The 21381-nt window shown below is 41.2% G+C and overlaps 1 protein-coding gene across 5 annotated transcripts in view; it reads right to left on the minus strand.

Moving 5' to 3' along the window:
• The window catches only part of cacna2d4a (calcium channel, voltage-dependent, alpha 2/delta subunit 4a), a 370881-nt gene that overhangs the window by 258809 nt on the left and 90691 nt on the right, over positions 1 to 21381 (minus strand). For all 5 annotated transcript variants that reach the window (XR_012100619.1, XR_012100620.1, XM_073059275.1 and 2 more), the window contains exons 12-13: positions 19464 to 19542; positions 2355 to 2488 (exon numbers count right to left, since the gene is read on the minus strand). Coding sequence is in view for 3 of the 5 variants with exons in the window: in XM_073059275.1 (XP_072915376.1) it covers positions 2355 to 2488; positions 19464 to 19542 (213 nt within the window). In the remaining 2 variants the exon portion in view is untranslated. The remainder of the gene's footprint in view (positions 1 to 2354; positions 2489 to 19463; positions 19543 to 21381) is intronic.

Here is a 21381-nt window from a genome sequence, read left to right on the forward strand (position 1 = left end):
AGCTATGGCGTTGTTCACTTGAATATAAGTGCTACATTTCACTTAAAAATAAAGCTTAAGTAGGTTATTTGAATATTTTTATATCACTGAAATTCTATGATTTTAATTAATTAATAGCCATTGAATGCATTTAAAATTATTTTATTACATATTATGTTCTTACATTTTTATGTAAAATATTCCACGGGTCGTAAAGGCATTTGGAAGCAGACAGCTTAGCTTCCAAATGTCATTGGCTTCTGACATGGCACGTGAGCAGGGTTAACTCAGCTGCCTGCAGCATGATTGACATTTGAAGCCTGGTCCATTCACAGAATAATGAAAGTAGTGACTCTGGCAGGAACTTAGGAGCTGGCCACGTCAGCCACAGTATGGGACATAAGGCCTCAATATATTTCTCTGCAGGAAGTCAGTATGGAGACCATTATTCAAGTTCAGGACCTTCCCAGAGATTAAGAATTTGAAGGAATAAGAAGTTCATGAAGTTATCTATAAAAAGGCTGGACAGGTCATTGGGAGCAGACAATTTCTTCAGACAGAAAAATAATTTGCTCATTTCAAAAACTTAATAAAGATTGAAGACTATCAGTGAATCTTTACTATTGATGATGTTCAATCATTTTGGAACTCCACAGAGAATGTATATTAACAGGAAAAATGTTTCAAAATAGTGAACAGGACAAATCAGCAAATCATCTCCCTTTTAGCCACTTTTGCACTCTCTTGCCAAATCAATGTTGGACTTTACTGAGCTTGGTGACCTACTAATTATTTTGCATCAGATTTAATCTACTCTGCATGAAAATGGTACAAAGAATGAATAGATTTACAACAGAATCTGGGTCACCTCCAAGATAGATTTCTTTGTAACAGAAATTAGCACCCATTTCATTAACACGCAATATCCTGCATGAAACACTGCTTTCCTCTAGCTCTCTTTACTTTTACAGCAAGTGAAGAGATAAAAAACTATTTGATCAGGTCAATTAAAATGCTGTAACAAAAAATTTAATTGGTAAAATCACTGACATGTTTTAATACACTGTCTTATTTAATCATTGAAGTAAGATTAATTAGCTGACAATATAAGTCATTTAAGACAGAATGAGATGACTTTTTTCATCTTAGAGTTACATGTCTTGAAATTCTTTTTCTAAAAGGTTATCAAAAACATATCCTCCAAATGTTTTGAAAATGGAGGTAGACAGATGTCTGATAGATAAGGTGGTAAAAAGTTACCCAGAGTTGATGGTTACAATTCACATATTGCTGGAGGAACTCAATGGGTTGAGCAGGATTTGTGGGAGGAAATGGACTGTTGATGTTACAGGTCAGGACCTTGCTTCAGGACTGAGAGTGGAGAGGGGGCCAGTAAGTGATAGGTGGACCAAGGAGAGGTTAGGAATGATGTTCTGATGGAGCCTTTTGAAGGGAAGGGAGGAGATGCAGCAGCTGAAGGGTGATAAGCAGGTACACAAATGCTCCAAGAGCTGGAACCTAAGGAGAGTGATAATGGAACCATTAGTGGAGAGACAGAGAGCAGTTGGAACCAGATGGGGGAGGGGACCCATTGGATGAAATGTGTGAGTATTGACTGGATGGAACTAGAAGGAGGAAGGGGGGATGAATGGGTGATGGGATCAGAGAAGGGAGGAAATGGTGAGCATGGGAAAGGGCACAAAAATGGGAGGTCCAGAGTGAAACTGAAGGGAACAGAGGAGATAAGAGTTATCTGAAACTGGAAAACCAGTGATCATACACAAGTAGTCAATGAGCGGCTGTTCAAGAACTCCATCTGACATTTTTTCACTTGTCTCCTTCTAACTATTACCCAGCTGTCTCCCATCCGCACCCAACCCTTCCCCACCTGGCTCTGCTCTACCAGTCATACTTCACACTTCCTTCTCATCCTCACATCACCTGCTTTCCCCTGTCTCATCCCTCCTTTCCATTCCATGCTGGCTGTCTTCTCTTCCCACTCTCAATGCTGATGCATGGTATTGACCTGAAATGTCAACAATTCCTCCCCCCCCCCCCCCCCCCGCACAGATACCACACAAGCTGCTGAATTCCTCTGGAAGTTTGTGTTTTGTTCCATATTCTGGCATTTCCAATTTCTTGTGTCTCCTAAGACTACAATGAGGTTAGCCATGATCTTATTAAAGGGAGGAAGTGACCTGTTTCTGCTCTAATTCATATGTTCATGACAAATGTCAGATGTGGTCCATTAAGACTGAAGATAAAATTGAGAGAAATAATAAAATATTTTACAAATGTAAAGAGATATGCACTTGAACATTTTCATAAATTTGACCATACACTTTTGCACAGATATGGTAGTAAAAGAAACTTACTGCACTGTCCATGTATGCTTCTGTCCATATAATGTTATGATTATGGTTAATTACCATTGGGCGGCTGAGAACATGAAGATATTCCATGACATTCTCTTGAACATCAGCCAGAGTTGAAATGTGAGTATAATATCCTGTAATTAGTTAACATATGATCATTGGGACATTTTTACAAAGAACTAGGAGTTAAAATGAATAAATCAAAGGTGGTAATAGACTATGACTACCAAAGTCAATGCTTATTATTTTTGTTATCATTTAACTGTTCAATTTAGTTACCAGTTGATTATCTGAACTGCCTCTTTCAATTACTATGCACGCTTTGAAAGGGAGAACACAGCTACAGCTGTGAAGATCCCTGCTGCACCTAATGACCCTGTGATCTCTGTCTCAGAGGCCAATGTTAGACTGTCTTTAAAGAGAGTGAACCCTTGCGAGGCAGAAGGTCCCAACAGAGTACCTGGTAAGGCTCTGAAAACCTGTGCCAACCAACTAGTGGGAGTATTCAAGGGCATTTTCAACCTCTCACTGCTACGGGCAGAAGTCCCCACTTGCTTCAGAAAAGTAACAATTATATCAGTGCCTAAGAAGAATAATGTGGACCGCCTTAATGACTATCGCCCTGTGGCACTCACATCGACAGTGATGAAATGCTTTGAGAGGTCGGTCATGACTAGACTGAACTCCTGCCTCAGAAAGGACCCGGACCCATTGTAATTTGCCTATTGCCACAACAAGTCAATGGCAGACACAATCTTAATGGCTCTCCACATGGCTTTAGACCACCTGGACAACACAGACATTTACGTCAGGATGCTGTTCATCGACTATAACCCAGCATTTAATACCATCATTCCCACAATCCTGATGGAGAAGTTGCAGAACCTGGGCCTCTGTACCTCCTTCTGCAATTGGATCCTTGACTTCCTAACCCCAGGACCACAGTCCCTGTGGATTGGTGATAATATCTCCTCCTCGCTGACTATCAACACTGGTGCACCTCAGGGGTGTGTGCTTAGCCCATTGCTCTACTCTCCATATACACATGATTGTGTGGCTAGGCATAGCTCAAATACCATCTATAAATTTGCTGACGATACAACTATTGTTGGTAGAATCTCAGGTGGTGAAGAGAGGGTGTAGAGGAGTGAGATATGCCAACTAGTGCAATGGTGCCACAGCAACAACCTGGCACTCAACATCAGTAAGTCGAAAGAGCTGATTGTGGACTTCAGGAAGGGTAAGACAAAGGAGCACATACCAATCCTCACAGAGGGATCAGAAGTGGAAAGAGTGAGCAGCTTCAAGTTCCTGGGTGTCAAGATATCTGAGGATCTAACCTGGTCCCAACATATTGATGTCATCATAAAGAAGGCAAGACAGTTTGAAGAGTTTTGGCATGTCAACATATACACTCAAAAATTTTGATAGTTGTACCGTGGAGAGCATTCTGACAGGCTGCATCACTATCTGGTATGGAGAGACTATTGCACAGGACCAAAAGAAGCTGCAGAAGGTTGTAAATCTAGTCTGGTCCATCTTGGGCACTAGCCTACAAAGTACACTGGACAATCAAGTTGGATAAGTTACTGGGACTGGACAGGATGTGGGAAGCGAGGGAGAAGATTGCTGAGCCTCTGGCAATGATCTTTGCATCATAAATGAGGACAGGAGAGGTTCCAGAGGATTGGAGGGTTGTGGATGTTGTTCCCTTATTCAAGAAAGGGAGTAGCGATAGCCTAGGAAATTATAGACCAATGAGTCTTACTTCAGTGGTTGGTAAGTTGATGGAGAAGATCGTGAGAGAAAGATTTATGAACATTTGGAGAGGCATAATATAATTAGGAATAGTCAGCATGGCTTTGTCAAAGGCAGGTCATGCTTTACGAGCCTGATTGAATTTTTTGAGGATGTGATAAACACATTGATGAAGGCTGAGCCGTAGATGTAGTGTATATGGATTTTAGGAAGGCATTTGATAAGGTACCCCATGCAAGGCTTATTGAGAAAATAAGGCAGCATTGGTTCCAAGGGTATATTGCTTTGTGGATCCGGAACTAAGCAAGGAGTGGCTGTAGATGGGTCATGTTCTGTATGGAGGCCAGTGACCAGTGGTGTGCCTCAGGGATCTGTTCTGGGTCCCCCTTCTCTTTGTGGTTTTTATAAATGACATGGATGAAGAAGTGGAGAGATGGGTTAGTAAATTTGCTGATGGCACAAAGGTTGGGGGTGTTGTAAATAGTGTGGAGGGCTGTCAGAGGTTACAGTGGGACATTGATAGGATGTAAAACTGGGCTGAGAAGTGGCAGATGGAGTCCAACCCAGATAAGTGTAAGGTGGTTCATTTTGGTAAGTTAAATGTGACGGCAGAATACAGCATTAATGGCAAGACTTTTGGCAGTGTGGAGGATTGGAGGGATCTTGGGGTCTGAGTCCATAGGACACTCAAAGCTGCTATGCAGGTTGACTCTGTGGTTAAGAAAGCATATGGTGCATTGGCTTTCATCAATTGTGGGATTGTGTTTAAGAGCCGAGAGGTAATGTTGCAGCTATATAGAACCCTGGTCAGACCCCACTTGGAGTACTGCGCTCAATTCTGGTCGCCTCACTACAGGAAGGATGTGGAAACCATAGAAAAGGTGCAGAGGAGATTTACAAGGATGCTGACTGGATTGGGGAGCATGCCTTATGTGAATAGGTGGAGTGAACTCGGCCTTTTCTCCTTGGAGGGAAGGAGGATGAGAGGTGACCTATTAGAGGTGTACACGATAATGAGAGGCATTGATCGTGTGGATAGTCAGAGGCTTTTTCCCAGGGCTGAAATGGCTAGCACAAGAGGGCATAGTTTTAAGGTGCTTGGAAGTAGGTACAGAGGAGATGTCAGGGGTAAGTTTTTTTATGCAGATAGTGGTGAGTGTGTGGAATGGGCTGCCAGCAACGGTGGTGGAGGCGGATACAATAGGGTCTCTTAAGAGACTCCTGGATAGGTACATGGAGCTTAGAAAAATGGAGGGCTAAGGTTAAGCCTAGGTAGTTCTAAGGTAAGGACATGTTCGGCACAGCTTTGTGGGCCAAAGGGCCTGTATTGTGCTGTAGATTTCCTATGTTTCTTTCTATTTTTCTCTCTTTAGGGAGTGGTGTCTCAGAAATGCAGCGTCTATTACTAAGGACCTCCAGCGCCCAGGGCATGCCCTTTTATAGACAATAGACAATAGGTGCAGAAGTAGACCATTCAGCCCTTCGAGCCTGCACCAACATTTTGAGATCATGGCTGATCATCTACTATCAATACCCGGTTCCTGCCTTGTCCCCATATCCCTTGATTCCCCTATTCATAAGATACCTATCTAGCTCCTTCTTGAAAGCATCCAGAGAATTGGCCTCCACTACCTTCCGAGGCAGTGCATTCCAGACCCCCACAACTCTCTGGGAGAAGAAGTTTTTCCTTAAATCTGTCCTAAATGACCCACCCCTTATTCTCAAACCATGCCCTCTGGTACTGGACTCTCCCAGCATCTGGAACATATTTCCTGCCTCTATCTTGTCCAATCCCTTAATAATCTTATATGTTTCAATCAGATCCCCTCTCAATCTCCTTAATTCCAGCATGTACAAGCCCAGTCTCTCTAACCTCTCTGCATAAGACAGTCCAGACATCCCAGGAATTAACCTCGTGAATCTACTCTGCACTTCCTCTACAGCCAGGATGTCCTTCCTTAACCCTGGAGACCAAAACTGTATACAATACTCCAGATGTGGTCTCACCAGGGCTCTGTACAAATGCAAGAGGATTTCCTTGCTCTTGTACTCAATTCCCTTTGTAATAAAGGCCAACATTCCATTAGCCTTCTTCACTGCCTGCTGCACTTGCTCATTCACCTTCAGTGACTGATGAACAAGGACTCCTAGATCTCTTTGTATTTCTCCCTTACCTAACTCTACACCGTTCAGATAATAATCTGCCTTCCTGTTCTTACTCCCAAAGTGGATAACCTCACACTTATTCACATTAAACGTCATCTGCCAAGTAGCTGCCCACTCACCCAGCCTATCCAAGTCACCCTGAATTCTCCTAACATCCTCATCACATGTCACACTGCCACCCAGCTTAGTATCATCAGCAAATTTGCTGATGTTATTCTCAATGCCTTCATCTAAATCATTGACGTAAATTGTAAACAGCTGTTGTCCCAATACCGAGCCCTGTGGCACCCCACTAGTCACCACCTGCTATTCCGAGAAACACCCATTCACTGCTACCCTTTGCTTTCTATCTGCCAACCAGTTTTCAATCCATGTCAATGTCTTCCCCCCGATGCCCTGAGCTTTGATTTTACCCACCAATCTCCTATGTGGGACCTTATCAAATGCCTTCTGAAAATCGAGGTACACTACATCCACTGGATCTCCCCCGTCTAACTTCCTGGTTACATCCTCGAAAAACTCCAACAGATTAGTCAAGTATGATTTACCCTTGGTAAATCCATGCTGGCTTGGCCCAATCCTATCACTGCTATCTAGATATGCCACTATTTCATCCTTAATAATGGACTCTAGCATCTTCCCCACTACCGATATCAGGCTGACAGGTCGATAGTTCTGTTTTCTCCCTCCCTCCTTTCTTAAAAAGTGGGATAACATTAGCCATTCTCCAGTCCTCAGGAACTGATCCTGAATCTAAGGAACACTGGAAAATGGTTACCAATGCATCCGCAATTTCCAGGGCCACCTCCTTTAGTACCCTAGGATGCAGACCATCTGGACCTGGGAATTTGTCAGCCTTCAGTCCCATCAGTCTACTCATCACCGTTTCCTTCCTAATGTCAATCTGTTTCATTTCCTCTGTTACCCTATGTCCTTGGCCCATCCATACATCTGGGAGATTGCTTGTGTCTTCCTTAGTGAAAACAGATCTAAAGTACTCATTAAATTCTTCTGCCATTTCTCTGTTTCCCATAACAATTTCACCCAATTCATTCTTCAAGGGCCCAACATTGTTCTTAACTATCTTCTTTCTCTTCACATACCTAAAAAAGCTTTTGCTATCTTCCTTTATATTCCTGGCTAGCTTGTGTTCGTACCTCATTTTTTCTCCCCGTATTGCCTTTTTAGTTAAGTTCTGTTGTTCCTTAAAAACTTCCCAATCATCTGTCCTCCCACTCACCTTAGCTCTGTCATACTTCCTTTTTTTTAATGCTATGCAATCTCTGACTTCCTTTGTCAACCACTGTGGCCCCTTTCCCCTCTTTGAATCCTTCCTTCTCTGGGGGATGAACTGATTTTGCACCTTGTGCATTATTCCCAAGAATACCTGCCATTGCTGTTCCACTGTCTTTTCTGCTAGGATATCCATCCAGTCAACTTTGGCCAGCTCCTCCCTCATGGCTCCATAGTTTCCCCTGTTCATCTGCAACACTGACACCTCCGAGCTGCCCTTATCCTTCTCAAATTGCAGATAAAAGCTTATCATATTGTGATCACTACCTCCTAATGGCTCCTTTACTGCGAGATCGCTTATCAAATCCTGTTCATTACATAACACTAGATCCAGAATAGTCTTGTCCCTGGTCGGCTCTCGTACAAGCTGTTCCAAGAATGCATCCCATAGGCACTCTACAAACTCCCTATCCTGTGGTCCAGCACCAGCCTGATTCTCCCAGTTCACCTGCATGTTGAACTCCCCCATAACTACTGCGACATTACCTTTGCCACATGCCAATGTTAACGCCCTATTCAACTTGCACCCAATATCCATGCTACTGTTTGGTGGCCTGTAGACAACACCCATTTGGGTCCTTTTGCCCTTACTGTTCCTCAGTTCTATCCACACAGACTCTACTTCTCCTGACCCTATGTCCCCCCTTGCAAAGGACTGAATCTCATTCCTCACCAACAGGGCCACCCCACCCCTTCTGCCCACATTTCTGTCCCTACGATAGCACATATACCCTTGTACATTCATTTCCCAGGTCTGATCTCCCTGCAGCCATGTCTCTGTTATCCCAACAACATCATAGTTACCCATTCACACCTGAGCTTCTTACTGTTTTCTTACTGTTCCCATCAGGTAGGAGGTACAGAAGCCTGAAGGCACACACTCAGCGATTCAGGAACAGCTTTTTCCCCTCTGCCATCTGATTCCTAAATGCACATTAAAAGTTTGAACACTACCTCACTTTTTAAAAAATATAAGTTTTTTCTGTTTTTGCACGTTTAAAAAAAATCTATTTAATATACATAACTGATCTGCTTGTTTATTTATTATGTTTTATTTTATTTTATTTTATTTATCATTATTATTTTTTCTCTCTCTGCTAGATTATGTATTGCATTGAACTGCTGCTGCTAAGTTAACAAATTTCATGTCACATGCCGTTGATAATAAACCTGATTCTGGGCAGGAGCTACTGAAGTCTTAGGTCCCACACCACCAGCTAGAGGACAATTATTACCCTACAACTATTAGGCTCCTGAACTAGCATGGATAACTTCATTCATTATTACTCTGAGCGGATTCTACGACCTACAGACTCACTTTCAAGGACTCTTATAACCCATGTTCTCTATTATTTTTATTTGCACAGTTTATGCTCTTTTGCATACTGGTTGTCAGTCTTCATCTATTTATGTACAGATTTTCATAAAATTCTATTGCATTTCTTTCTTCTAGTAGGTGCCTGCAAGAAAATGAAACTTTAAGCTAGTATATGCTAACATATACATATTTTGCTAATAAGTTGACTTTGAACTTCGAAATGGAAGTTTGGTGAATACTTTCAATGATAAGTTTTAGCATGAAGGCAGAATCAGGCTTACTTCAATTAGAATTCTTTTTTTAAAAAATAGAACAAAAATCAATAGATGGAGGTGAGGTGGAGGAGAAGATGCAGTGCATTAACACATCTAAATAAAATATTCTTACTGGTTGCTAAATCAGTAGTTAAGGAGCATACATTTAATGTACTTCCCAAAGAAGTGTATGAGAGTTTTGGAGACTTTATTTTCAAGTTATCAGAATATTAAAGATTGTGCAAGAAAATATATAATTACTTTCAAGAACAATGAAGATAAGCATGTGATTTCAAAAATGTGGAAGGATACAGGAAAGTGAATTGAATTGGGTGAATGACTATTTAAGAGATCTGACATTATATGAATGATTCAATTACTTCCCTAGAGCTATAACATTCTCTTAATTTTTGGGTCATCTAAAGTTTCCTTTCCTGTATTTCAAAAGTAGTTTGGTGATTATGAAGTGGTAAGATAAAGAAAGGTGCTATAAAATGCAGTTTTTCCCCTTGGGGAATAAACAGCAACAACAATTTGCATTTTCTTGCATTTTCAGCATAGCTATACATTTTGGGGAATTGCACAAAAAATAAAATTCCTAGTGAGCCATGTGAGTGGATATTATGGAAGACAAAGGAAAGCTTAAACAAAGAGAAAGGTTTAGATAATATTATAAAGCAAGAGAGAGGGACAGTGGTGTTTAGGAAGACAATTCCAGAACCTTCAGAATTGAAAGCTTAATGTATAGCTGAGTTGCAAGGATTTGGGAATAGGTGTTATCAGGGTGCTAGAGAGGAATGGAAAGCTCAAGGATTATGAATACAATCGCAAAAACTGGGAGTGGTAGAGCCATCAAGATTGCAAACAAATTTGTTCAGTTTCAGTCTGTTTTTATAAGGAAGGATGGAATGAACGTCCAATGAATGGTTAAGGAAAAGAAATCTAATTACCTTAAAGCTTACAGTTAAGATCATAAGACGATAAGACATAGGAGCAGAATTAGGGCATTCGGCACATCGAGTCTTCTCCGCCATTCCATCGTGGCTGACTTATTCTCCCTCTCAACTCCATTCTCTTGCCTTTGATTCCCTTACTAATCAAGAATCTATCAACCTCTGTCTTAAATATACTTAATGACTTGGCCTCCACAGCCGTCCATAAAAGTCAGTTCCACAGATTCACCACTCTATGGCTAACAAAATTCTCTTCATCTCTTTTCCAAATGAATGTTCCTCTATTCTGAGGCTATTTTTTCTGGTCCTAGAGTTACCCACTATAGGAAACATCCTCTCCACATCCACTCATCTAGGCCTTTAAATATTTGATAGGTTCCAATGTTCTTCACTCATTCCTCTAAACTCCAACATAAAGCATTATACATTATATGTCCTTATACATTAACACTTTAATTCCCAGAATAATTCTTGTGAACCTCAAAGTTCAAAGTTCAGTTACTATCCAAGCACATTCATGTCTCAATATGCAACCCTGAGATTTATTTTCTGTTGAGCATAATAAATCTAATTGTCATAGTACAATCAATGAAAGACTGCACCAACAGTGTGAACAACCACTGTGCAAAAGACAATAAGATGTGCAAATATGAAAAAAATTAATAATTATAAATAAATAAGCAATAAGTAATGAGATTATGAGAAGAAGAGTCATTGAAAGTGAGTTCATAGGTGTAGGAACAGTTCAGTGATGGGGCAAGTGATGTTGAGTGAAGTCATTCCCTCTGGTTCAGGAGCCTGATGCTTGAGGGGTAATAACTATTCCTAAACCTGATGGTGTGAGTCCTGAGGCTTCTCTACCTTCTGATTGCAGCAGTGAGAAGAGAGCATGACCCGAGTGGTGGGGGACCCCGATGATGGAAACAGCTTTCTGTGACGATGCTCAGTGTAGATGTGCTCAATGGTGGCACGGGCTTTACCCATGATGGGCTAGGCTGTATCCAGTACTTTTTGTAGGATTTTCCATCCAAGAGCATTTGTGCTCTCATACCAGACCATAATGCAGCACACTTTTCACCACACATCTACAGGAGTTCGTCATGCCGAATCTTCGCCAACTTCTGAGGAAGTAGCAGCACTGCCCTGCTTTCTTCGTAATTTCACTTATGTGCTGGACCCAGTACGATCCTCTGAAATGATAACACAGAGGAATTTAAAGTTGCTGACCCTCTCCAGTCCATGAGACTGCCTCATGGACTTCTGGCTTTCTCCTCCTGAAGACAATAATCAGCTCCTTGGTTTTGTTTATATTGAGTGAGAGGTTGTTGCTGTGGCATCACTCAGTCAGATTTTCAATCTCCCTCCTATATGCTGATTTGTCACCAACTTTGATTTGGCCAACAGCAGTGGTGTCAAAAAAGGATCTAGGGTTTTCCTGGTGTGTACGCTCTTCCCAGGCTTCCAGCCAATGATTGCAGAGTTTGTCATCAAAATGTCAGTTAAAATCAATACCTGTACCCAGCTGGAGGCTTGAGAACAGCTTAACAGTGGTGCCATCAGAAAACTTGAATATGGTATTCGAGCTGTGCTTAGCCATACAATCATAAATGTAAAATGAGTAGAGCAGAGAGTGAAGCACACAACTTTGTGGTGAAACTGTGCTGATGGAGATTGTGGAGGAGATGTTGTTGCCAATCCAAACTGACTAGGGTCTGCAAGTGAGGAAATTGAAGATCTAGTTGCACAAGGAGGTATTGAAGCCAAAGTTTAGAAGCTTTTTGATTAGTTTTAAGAGGATGATAGTATTGAATGTCGAGCTGCAGTCGATAAGGAGCATCCGTATGTGTGCATCTTTGCTGTTCAGATGTTCCAGGGTTGAGTGAAGTGCCAATAAGATGGCATCTGCTGCGGAGCTGTTGTGCTGGTAGGCAAACAGCAGCAGATCCAAGTCACTTCTCAGACCGAAATTGGTATGTTTCATCACCAACCTCTCAAAATACTTCATCACAGTGGATGTGAGTGCTACTGGACAATAGTCAAGTTACCACGTTCTTTTTAGGCACTGGTATAGTCGAAGCCTGCTTGAAGCAGGTGGATATTTCAGACTGCCGAAAAAAGAGGTTAAAGATCTAAATGAACACTCCAGCCAGTTGATCAGTACAGGTAATTAGTACTTGGCCAGGTACCCCATCTGGTCTGGAAACTTTTTGTGGGTTCACCCTCCTGAAGGATGCTCTCAAATCAGCCTCAGAGACTGAAATTACAGGATCATCGGAGGCTGTGGGAGTAGCATGCTTTGACAGTCAAAGTGAGCATAGAAAGCATTGAGCTCATCTGGAAGTGAAGCCCTTTTGTCACTTATGTCACTTGATTTCACTTTGTAAGAGATGGTAGCATTCAAGCTGTTTGCTTATCCTTTCTTTTCTTAGATAACGGGCCCAAAACTGCAGTCTGGCTCATGTCTTATAAAGCCTCAGCTTTATATATCCTTGCTCTTATATTCTAGGCCTCTCAAAATGAAAGCTAACATTGCATTTGCCTTCCTTACCATCGACTCAACCTTCAAGTTAAACTTTAAGGAATCCTGCATAAGGACTCCCAAGTTCCTTTGCTCCTCTGACTTTTGAATTTTCTTGCCATTTAGAAAATAGTCTATGCCTTTATTTCTTCTACCAAAATGCATGACCATATACTTCCCTACACTATATTCCATCTGCCACTTCTTTGCCCATTCTCCCAGTCTGTCTAAGTCTTTTTGTAGACTCTCTGTTTCCTCAGAGCTACCAGCACCTCCATCTGTCTTTGTGTCATCTACAATCTTGGCCACAAAGCCATTAATTCGATCATTCAAATCATTGAAATTAAACTTAAAAAGAAAAGGTCCCAATGCCGATGACTGTGGAACTCTGTCAGCCAAACAGAAAAAGCCCCCTTTATTCCCACTCTTCCAGCTAGTCAGTCAATCTTCTATCTATTCTGCTATCCTGTAATACCATGGTCTTTTATCTTCTTAAGCAGACTCATATATAATACCTTGTCAAAGGTCTTCTGAAAATCTAAGCAAACAACATCCACTGTCTCTCTTTTGTCTATCCTACCTGTTATTTCCTCAAGGAATTCAAAAGATTTGTCAGGCAAGATTTTGTCTTATGGAATGCTTGCTGACTTTGGCCTACTTCATCATGTACCTCCAAGTACCCTGAAAACTAATCCTTAATAATGGATCCAACATCTTCCCAAGCACTGAAATCAGGCTAATTGGCCTATACTTTCCTTTCTTCTGCCTCTTAAAGAGTAGAGTTACATTTGCAAGTTCACCACGTGCTGGCTGTCAGAAAAGTAGACTGACAATTCAGTAACTGTGGGAGGATGCTTTGAGGAGGTAATGAGGTAGAGGTGGTAAAGGGTATTGTCAGCAGCGATACGATAATTCTCATTGTGTTTTTGGTTGACATTGCCAAGGAGCACCATGTAAGTAAAAAATAAGAAAGTGTCAAAGTTAATCCTTGAGCGTCACTGGGGGTAATAACATGAGAGTGCAAAGAGAAATCATTGCAGATTAAGATGGATATGGTTACAACTCTAGAGTTGCAAGTTCCAGTCCCATTAAGGCAGCAATTGAATTTAAACTCAATTTAGTACATAATGTCAAAACTAAAATTAAGATTCCAGTAATGGAGAAATAATTGGACCAATCTGGTGCACTATTGACCTTCAAGGCAGTAAACCTGCTTTCATAATCTGTTAGTATTACAGAAGCATGGTCTATTTTTATTTTCTATTAGAAACATAGAAAACCTACAGCACAATACAGGCCCTTCGGCCCACAAAGCTGTGCTGAACATGTCCTTAGGATTACCTAGGCTTACCCATTCTTTACTATATTCTGAAATGGCCTTTATTTATATCAGACTGCTGCATTAATACAGAGAAAGGATAAAATTGGGCAACAGCATTGACCTAGACACTGAATTTGGGTGTGATCAAATTCTATCTGAGTCAAACATCGGAATGTATTGCTATTTCTTCATCCCTTCTAGTCTAAATCCTAGAACTCACTACCCAACAATATTGTGGGAGGTCTTTCACCTGAAGGACAAAAATGGCCATATCTTGAAAATTGACTCAATAAGAAAAGGTAATTATCAAACTATGGCTAGATGGAGAAATGTGGAATGAAGGCCACAGTAGGAGGAAGATTATTTGATCAACCATGAAAGAGGTTGAAAAGTATATGGAGGAGCTGATTAGCTTTGTCAATGTCACAACTCATTATTGTCAGTCTGTCCCTTTAGTGTTGCTGTATATTTCATCACCTGCATTCATATAAGCTTTGGACACCATGAAACTATAGAAATGGTTGGATTGAATATTGCTTTATTCTTAACTATTAATTCTGCCTTTGGCAGTCTTCCAAGCACAGAAGAAACCATGCTTACTGTCTGTCTATTGCATTGTAAGCTAGGATCAATAATTAGATGTCACAGATAATATATATTAAAATTTCTTCATTAATTTATCAGCTAATTTGAAGCACAGTTTGCACTATTTTACACAACACTTTCTTTTTGCTTGTAGTATATACGTAATGCATGGAGCCTTTAATTTAAAAAGACATCTTAAAAATGAGCTCACCTACCACCCCACCAGCCTTCGGGTCCAACGTATAATTCTCCGTAACTTCCACCACCTCCAATGGGATCCCACTACCAAGCACATCTTTCCCTCCTCCCTCTTTCTGCTTTCCAAAGGGATCGCTCCCTATGTGACACCTTTGTCCATTCGTCCCCCCCGTCCCTTCCCACCGATCTCCCTCCTGGCACTTATCCTTGTAAGCAGAACAAGTGCTAAACCTGCCTTTACACTTCCTCCCTCACCACCATTCAGGGCCCCAGATAGTCCTTCCAGGTGAGGCGACACTTCACCTGTGAGTCAGCTGCTGTGGTATACTGCGTCTGGTGCTCTGGGTGTGGCCTTTTATATATTGGTGAGACCCGACGCAGACTGGGAGACCATTTCGCTGAACACCTACGCTCTGTCCGCCAGAAAAAGCAGGATCTCCCAGTGGCCACACATTTTAATTCCACATCCCATTCCCATTCTGATATGTCTATCCATGGCCTCCTCTACTGTCAAGATGAAGCCACACACAGGTTGGAGGAACAACACCTTATATACCGGCTGGGTAGCCTCCAACCTGATGGCATGAACATTGACTTCTCTAACTTCCGTTAATGCCCCTCCTCCCCTTCTTACCCCATCCCTGATATATTTAGTGTTTTCCCCCCCTCCTTTTTTTTCTCTCTTTCTGCCCATCACTCTGCCTGTTCTCCATCTCCTTCTGGTGCTCCCCTCCCCCTTTCTTTCTCCCTTGGCCTCCTGTCCCATGATCCTTTCCCTTCTCCAGCTCTGTATCCCTTTTGCCAATCACCTTTCCTGCTCTCAGCTTCACCCCACCCCCTCTGGTCTTCTCCTATCATTTCACATTTCCCCCTCCCCCCACTACTTTCAAATCTCTTACTATCTTTTCTTTCAGTTAGTCCTGATGAAGGGTCTGGACCCAAAACGTCGACAGTGCTTCTCCCTATAGATGCTGCCTGGCCTGCTGCGTTCCACCAGCATTTTGCATGTGTTGCTTGAATTTCCAGCACCTGCAGATTTCCTCATATTTGCTTTAAAATGAGCTGTTCGATTCACCTTCCATTGTGCAACATGACTGATTTAGTTTTCGGGGCAAGAAGGGCAATAATACGAACAACGCACTTAGCTGACCATACTGATGTTTACCTCATTCCCTCGCAGCATTCAGATGGGAGGGGTCATATCGATATCTTGGTAGGTGATATTATTTTCAACTATGGTGTATGGGTTTATATCTTCTGAAAATGGAGGGGTTTCTATTGAAGCAAAAGCCTTTCAGAAGCAAAACTGGGAAAAGACTCTCTGATAAAGGTTTATGCGAATAGTGACTGACAAGTTCGTGTCCTAAGGTAGAAGGAGTCAATTTGAGAAAACCTAGCACATTTATTTTTCAACATAGTCCCCTCCTTCATGTACACTTAGTCCAGCGGTCATGGAGTCGTGGAGCATATGGATCTTGGACCTCCAGAAAGTGTCCACAGATGGGTGATTGATAAGTTCGTGGCCTAGGGTCGGAGATGAGTTATTAACTTCAAACTTCCTGCATAATCACTTAAAGAGTTGACCTGCATGTGCATGTAACGAGAGCTGTATAACTCATCTCCTTCTACCTTAGGCCACGAACTTATCAATCACCCCTGCTGTGGACACTTTCTGGAGGTCCAAGATCCGTATGCTCCACGACCGCTGGACTAAGTGTGTAAATGTAGGAGGGGACTATGTTGAAAAATAAATGTGCTAGGTTTTCTAAAATTGACTCCTTCTACCTTAAACCACAAACTTATCAATCACCCCTCATATGCTCTAATCTGCACAAAGAATAGCAAGGAAATTACAAACCTAAGAGATCTGGTGCATAGTAGGCTGGCACAATATCTTCCAAGTTCAAGTTCAAATTTATTATGGTCTGACTATACATATATACAACCAAGTGAAACAACATTCGTCCAGACCTCTGTGCAGCCACACAACATATATCACTCACAGGACGTAAACCAAACTATTATACTATAAATAAGTTAAATAAATATAATTCAAAATGCATATAGTAAAGTGCAGCACAGGTTATTAGTAAACAGCTCACTGTCCTAGTGACGAGACCTCGGTGGTGGCAGGATATTCATTAGTCTCTGAGCCTGAAGGAAGAAGCTGTTACCCAGTCCAGCAGTCCTAGACCTGATGCTTCTGTACCTCCTTCCTAAAAGTAGTGGATCAAAATATATTTTAACTTATATAATACCATAACTCAGTTGTACAGCAACCTAAAGCAAAATAGAAATGTGTAGATATATTTCCATGTTATGATGCAGGCCCAGGTAATCCAGTTTGCTTTCCAGCGTTTGAATGTTAGTGAGTAGAATCGATGGGAGTGAAGGCGCGCAATCATTAGGATTTGAGGCTTTCCACCAGCAGTCAAACTTCTAAGTGGAACACAGATGAAAAATAGAGAGTGTTCCAGGAGGGTTTATCGAAAGCACATAATTCAATAAAAATTCTCACTCCAATTTAAAGGGCATGAACAGCTTCAAAAGCAGAATTAAGAACATGGAAATAAGTTACATGGAAATGTAACTTATTATTACATGGAAATAAGTCTACACACTTGTATTTTTTAAGTTATGATACAGCTCAGTTTTGGTATTATATAAATTAGAATCCATTTTGCTGCATTAAGGCATAAAAGGTTGCACTTATATGCTTTCTGTTGTTAGCTCAAGATTCCTCTATTTGTATTTAGAACATAGAACAGTACCATATAGGGACAGACTGTTTGGGCTACAATGCCTGTGCTGAACATGATGTTAAATTAAACTAGCCCTCCTCTGTCTGCACACGTTCCATATCCCCCTATTCCCTGCATACTCATGTAAACATCATTATTATATCTCCTTCCACCACTTCCTCTGGCAGCTGATCCCAGGCACCTACCATTCTCTGCGTAAAAGAAATGTCCCACACCTACCCCTAAACTTCAGCCTGTCACCTTAAATGCTCATCCTCCTGTATTTGATATTTTGACATGGGGAAAGGGATTCTGCCTATCTATTCTTTCTATATATATCATAATTTAAAAGATTTCCATCAAGTCTTCCTTCAGCTTCCAATGCTCCAGAGAAAACAACTCAAATTTGGTAGCAATGGCATAGGTAGGAAAAATGATGAGGCTCTGAAGAGAGAACATAGGGAGCTAGGCAGGAAACATTAAACAGAATTTCAAAGGTAGTAATCTCTGGATTGCTGTCTATGCCATGTACCAAGAATAAGATGGTTTGGCAGACAAATGTGTGGCTGAAGAATTAGTGCAGGGGACAGGGTTTCAGATTTGTGTATCATTGGGATCTCTTCCGAGGAAAGTATGACCTGTATAAAAGGGATGAGTTACACCTGAATGCAAGGTGACCAATATCTTTGTGGACAGGTTTGCTGCATCTGTGGGGTGGATTTAAATAAGTTTTACAAGGTGATGGAACCAGAGTGATAGGTCAGAGGATGGTGCAGTTGGTGTAAAGGTAGATGCAATGTGTAGAGAGACTGTGAGGGAGAGTAGGAAGTGGATAGGGCATAATTTCAGTCAGTTGGGTAAGTTGAAATGTATCTTTTTAATGCAGGAAACATCAGGAACAAGGGTGATAAACTTAGAGCATGGATCAGTATATGGAATTATGACATTTTGGCTATTATACAGACCTGACCGCTTCTCAATGTCACTACTGGTGGGGTCTACTGATTACTCCAAATAGAGTAATTGCTCCCTTCCTGTTTCCAACTGTGGTGAACTACATATACCTGTCTGGATACGCCCCCCCTCCCCCCCCGCTGACTGCTCCTGTGGCTCCTCCCACAGACCCCTGTATAAAGGCGATTGGAGGCACTGCTCCTCCCTCAGTCTCCAGGATGCTGTGTGGTGGTCTCTTGCTGCTGACGGTGTTTTCTTCCAGCTAATAAAAGCCTACCTTGACTCATGTTTCCGAGAGTTATTGATGGTGCATCAATTTTATTGGCTGGTAATGTGGTGAACTACACCAACCTCCACTGACTCAGTAGACAATCGCTCCATGACATCCCCCTTTCTGCAACTGTGTTACTATCTCTGTTTATCAATGCCACTCCCCCACCTCTTCCCTGTCCCTTTTGAAACATCTAAACCCCGGATCATCCAGCAGCCATGCCTGCACTTGTGGTTATTGGCTGTATATGGTGCCATATACATACTTTGATCATAAATTTACCTTGAACTTTGAACTTTTATGAGCGGAAACATTTATAGTTATTTCCTACCTCTGCACTTAAACAACTTTAGAAAATACATACTTTCAGAGGCAATTTTTAATGGATACTATATTTACGTAAACCTATAAACCTGAAAATGATAAAACTGAAATGATATTTTGGAACGTACATTGACAGCATGTATAGGATATAGTACAACCTCAGCCAATGAATATGATTAAAGAAAACATCAAAGAGTAAAACGTAGCAGGTTTGCTTTATTTTCTGCAGTACTGAAGCAGAAATGCCAGCCATCGAGAGTCATAGAGTATTAGAACATTGCAACAGGCCCTTCAGCCCACCACGCCTATACTACTCATTCCATTTGCATTTATTTCATATCCTTCTATGCCCGTATTTAGGGCCATTTCACTGATATTACTTCAAAAGTGTTACAGCTTCTCAATATTTATCTAAAATTGATTCTCAGAAGATTGCTCAAAGCCAGATTTCTTACCCTTATTGTTGCATGCTATCCACTTAACATGGTCAGCAAATGTCACCTCCCGGCCAATCAAGTATGTAAACAGACGCACCTTCAAGAAAAGTTAAAGATAGTGAATGCAAATTGCAAAGATACATTAAGAGACAGCCAAGAAGTTTGGATACTGTTATGACCCTTTATTTGCAGGTTTAAGCATGAAAAATGAAACAAATTAATTCTTATTTCATATTTCATTTTTTGGTCTTTTGCTGAGTTCACTTTATTCTGCTGATCTTCCTTCACTTTATATATTCTTCTCCCTTGAGTTAGGATTTATAGTTCAATTGTAATTTATTAGAATATAGAACATAGAACAGTACAGCATAGTATAGGTTGTTCAGCCCACAATGTTGTGTCAACCTGTTAACCTACTCTAGGATCAGTCCAACCCTTCCTCACATATTACCCTCCACTTTTCTTTCATCCATGCACTAAAAATAATGTTTTGCATTGACTGAATTCAACATGGCAGGCGCGAATTCTATCTCCGAACCCCACCAATGCAATGGATATTCTGGATGGCATAAATAACCTGCCATTGTTCCAATGTATAAAATGCATATTTCAAACACCGCACAAACATATCATGTTATCATCCTTTCTTTTAAAGTCTAAATGAACATATCTAAGGCTTGAAATTTTTGACTTTAAGTTACAAGTCGATCAAAAGGTTTTTATTTTCCCCAATTAATTTTATGCAGGTAATAAATTTCAACAAGGCAAAACTTGCATATTTGCGAATTCTGCATTAAGAATTTTGCAAATGATTTTAAGTTCTACAGCACTAAGGCCAATCACACGATGTGCGGATCAATGATGTAAAAATAGCATAAAACAGATTGGTGGAGTAAAAGCAGAGCAGAAGCAGAGTAAAAACTATTTTGTGATTACATGAAAGAAAATAATGTAAGTAAAGTCTAATCTAGTCTGTAATTATCATTATTACTGGTATTAAATTAGTTAAATATCAGTGAATCTGAAAATTAAAACAAGATGACGACAGCAACCAATGGCGACGTTTTGCAGACAGCTTGCAAAGTTACTCGATACTTTAGTAGACATGCTTGTTTGTCTGAACTGTGATCACTGCAGTCTGAAACCTGTAATTTCCCTTTTAAGGATGTTCTTTTGAACCAATTGAAGGATCTGCGCTTCTGCTGTCCTTGGCGGATTCAATGAACCAGATTCTCGAGAGTACAGGTACGGCCGGGGCAGCCATCACGGGGATGGACACTGTGTCAAGTCATGATGGTGGAAGATGAACCCATTACTCCACACCAATTAAAGCCTCAAGATAAATTAAAATTGTCGAAGACAAGAGCAGAGGATGAAAAGGTGTTCAGCGCCATCTGTCTACATTGGACCGATCTCCATCTCTTCTCTTGTAAGAGGTGCAGGAGTCTTGGGACCCATACTGCCAGGTTTGGGAGCAGTTGTTGCCTTGCAGTTATCAGGGTGCTGGATGTGCTTCTCTCACCACAGCGCTGAAAGGGGTCCACAGCTGTGGGTTCACTTTTGGGCTCCCTACAGTTTATGTTCCATGTGATTTTGTTTACTACTTTTTACTATTTGCATGATTTGATCAAGGCCGAGGGCAAAGGACGGACCAGTGTTCAGCTCACTCCTCTGTGGGGTTTATTCATTTCAGCACTGAACTAACTCTATAGCTGCAGCCTGCAACCATTGACACTGGCCTCAGCACAGTAGCTGTGGAGTCACAAGATGGCGCCTGCATACAATGGTCGACATCTTCTGGATAGATCATGAAACAATATATTTCACTTTTTTGGTGTTTTTTTATGTTTGCTTTTTGTCTTGTTTGTGATTTTGGAACTGTACGAGCCTGCGATTTGCAGTTTGGAGATCTGTTGGATGTTTCTGCGCTCTGCAA

Source organism: Hemitrygon akajei, chromosome 10 (assembly GCF_048418815.1).
Source record: "Hemitrygon akajei chromosome 10, sHemAka1.3, whole genome shotgun sequence".
NCBI lineage: Eukaryota > Metazoa > Chordata > Chondrichthyes > Myliobatiformes > Dasyatidae > Hemitrygon > Hemitrygon akajei.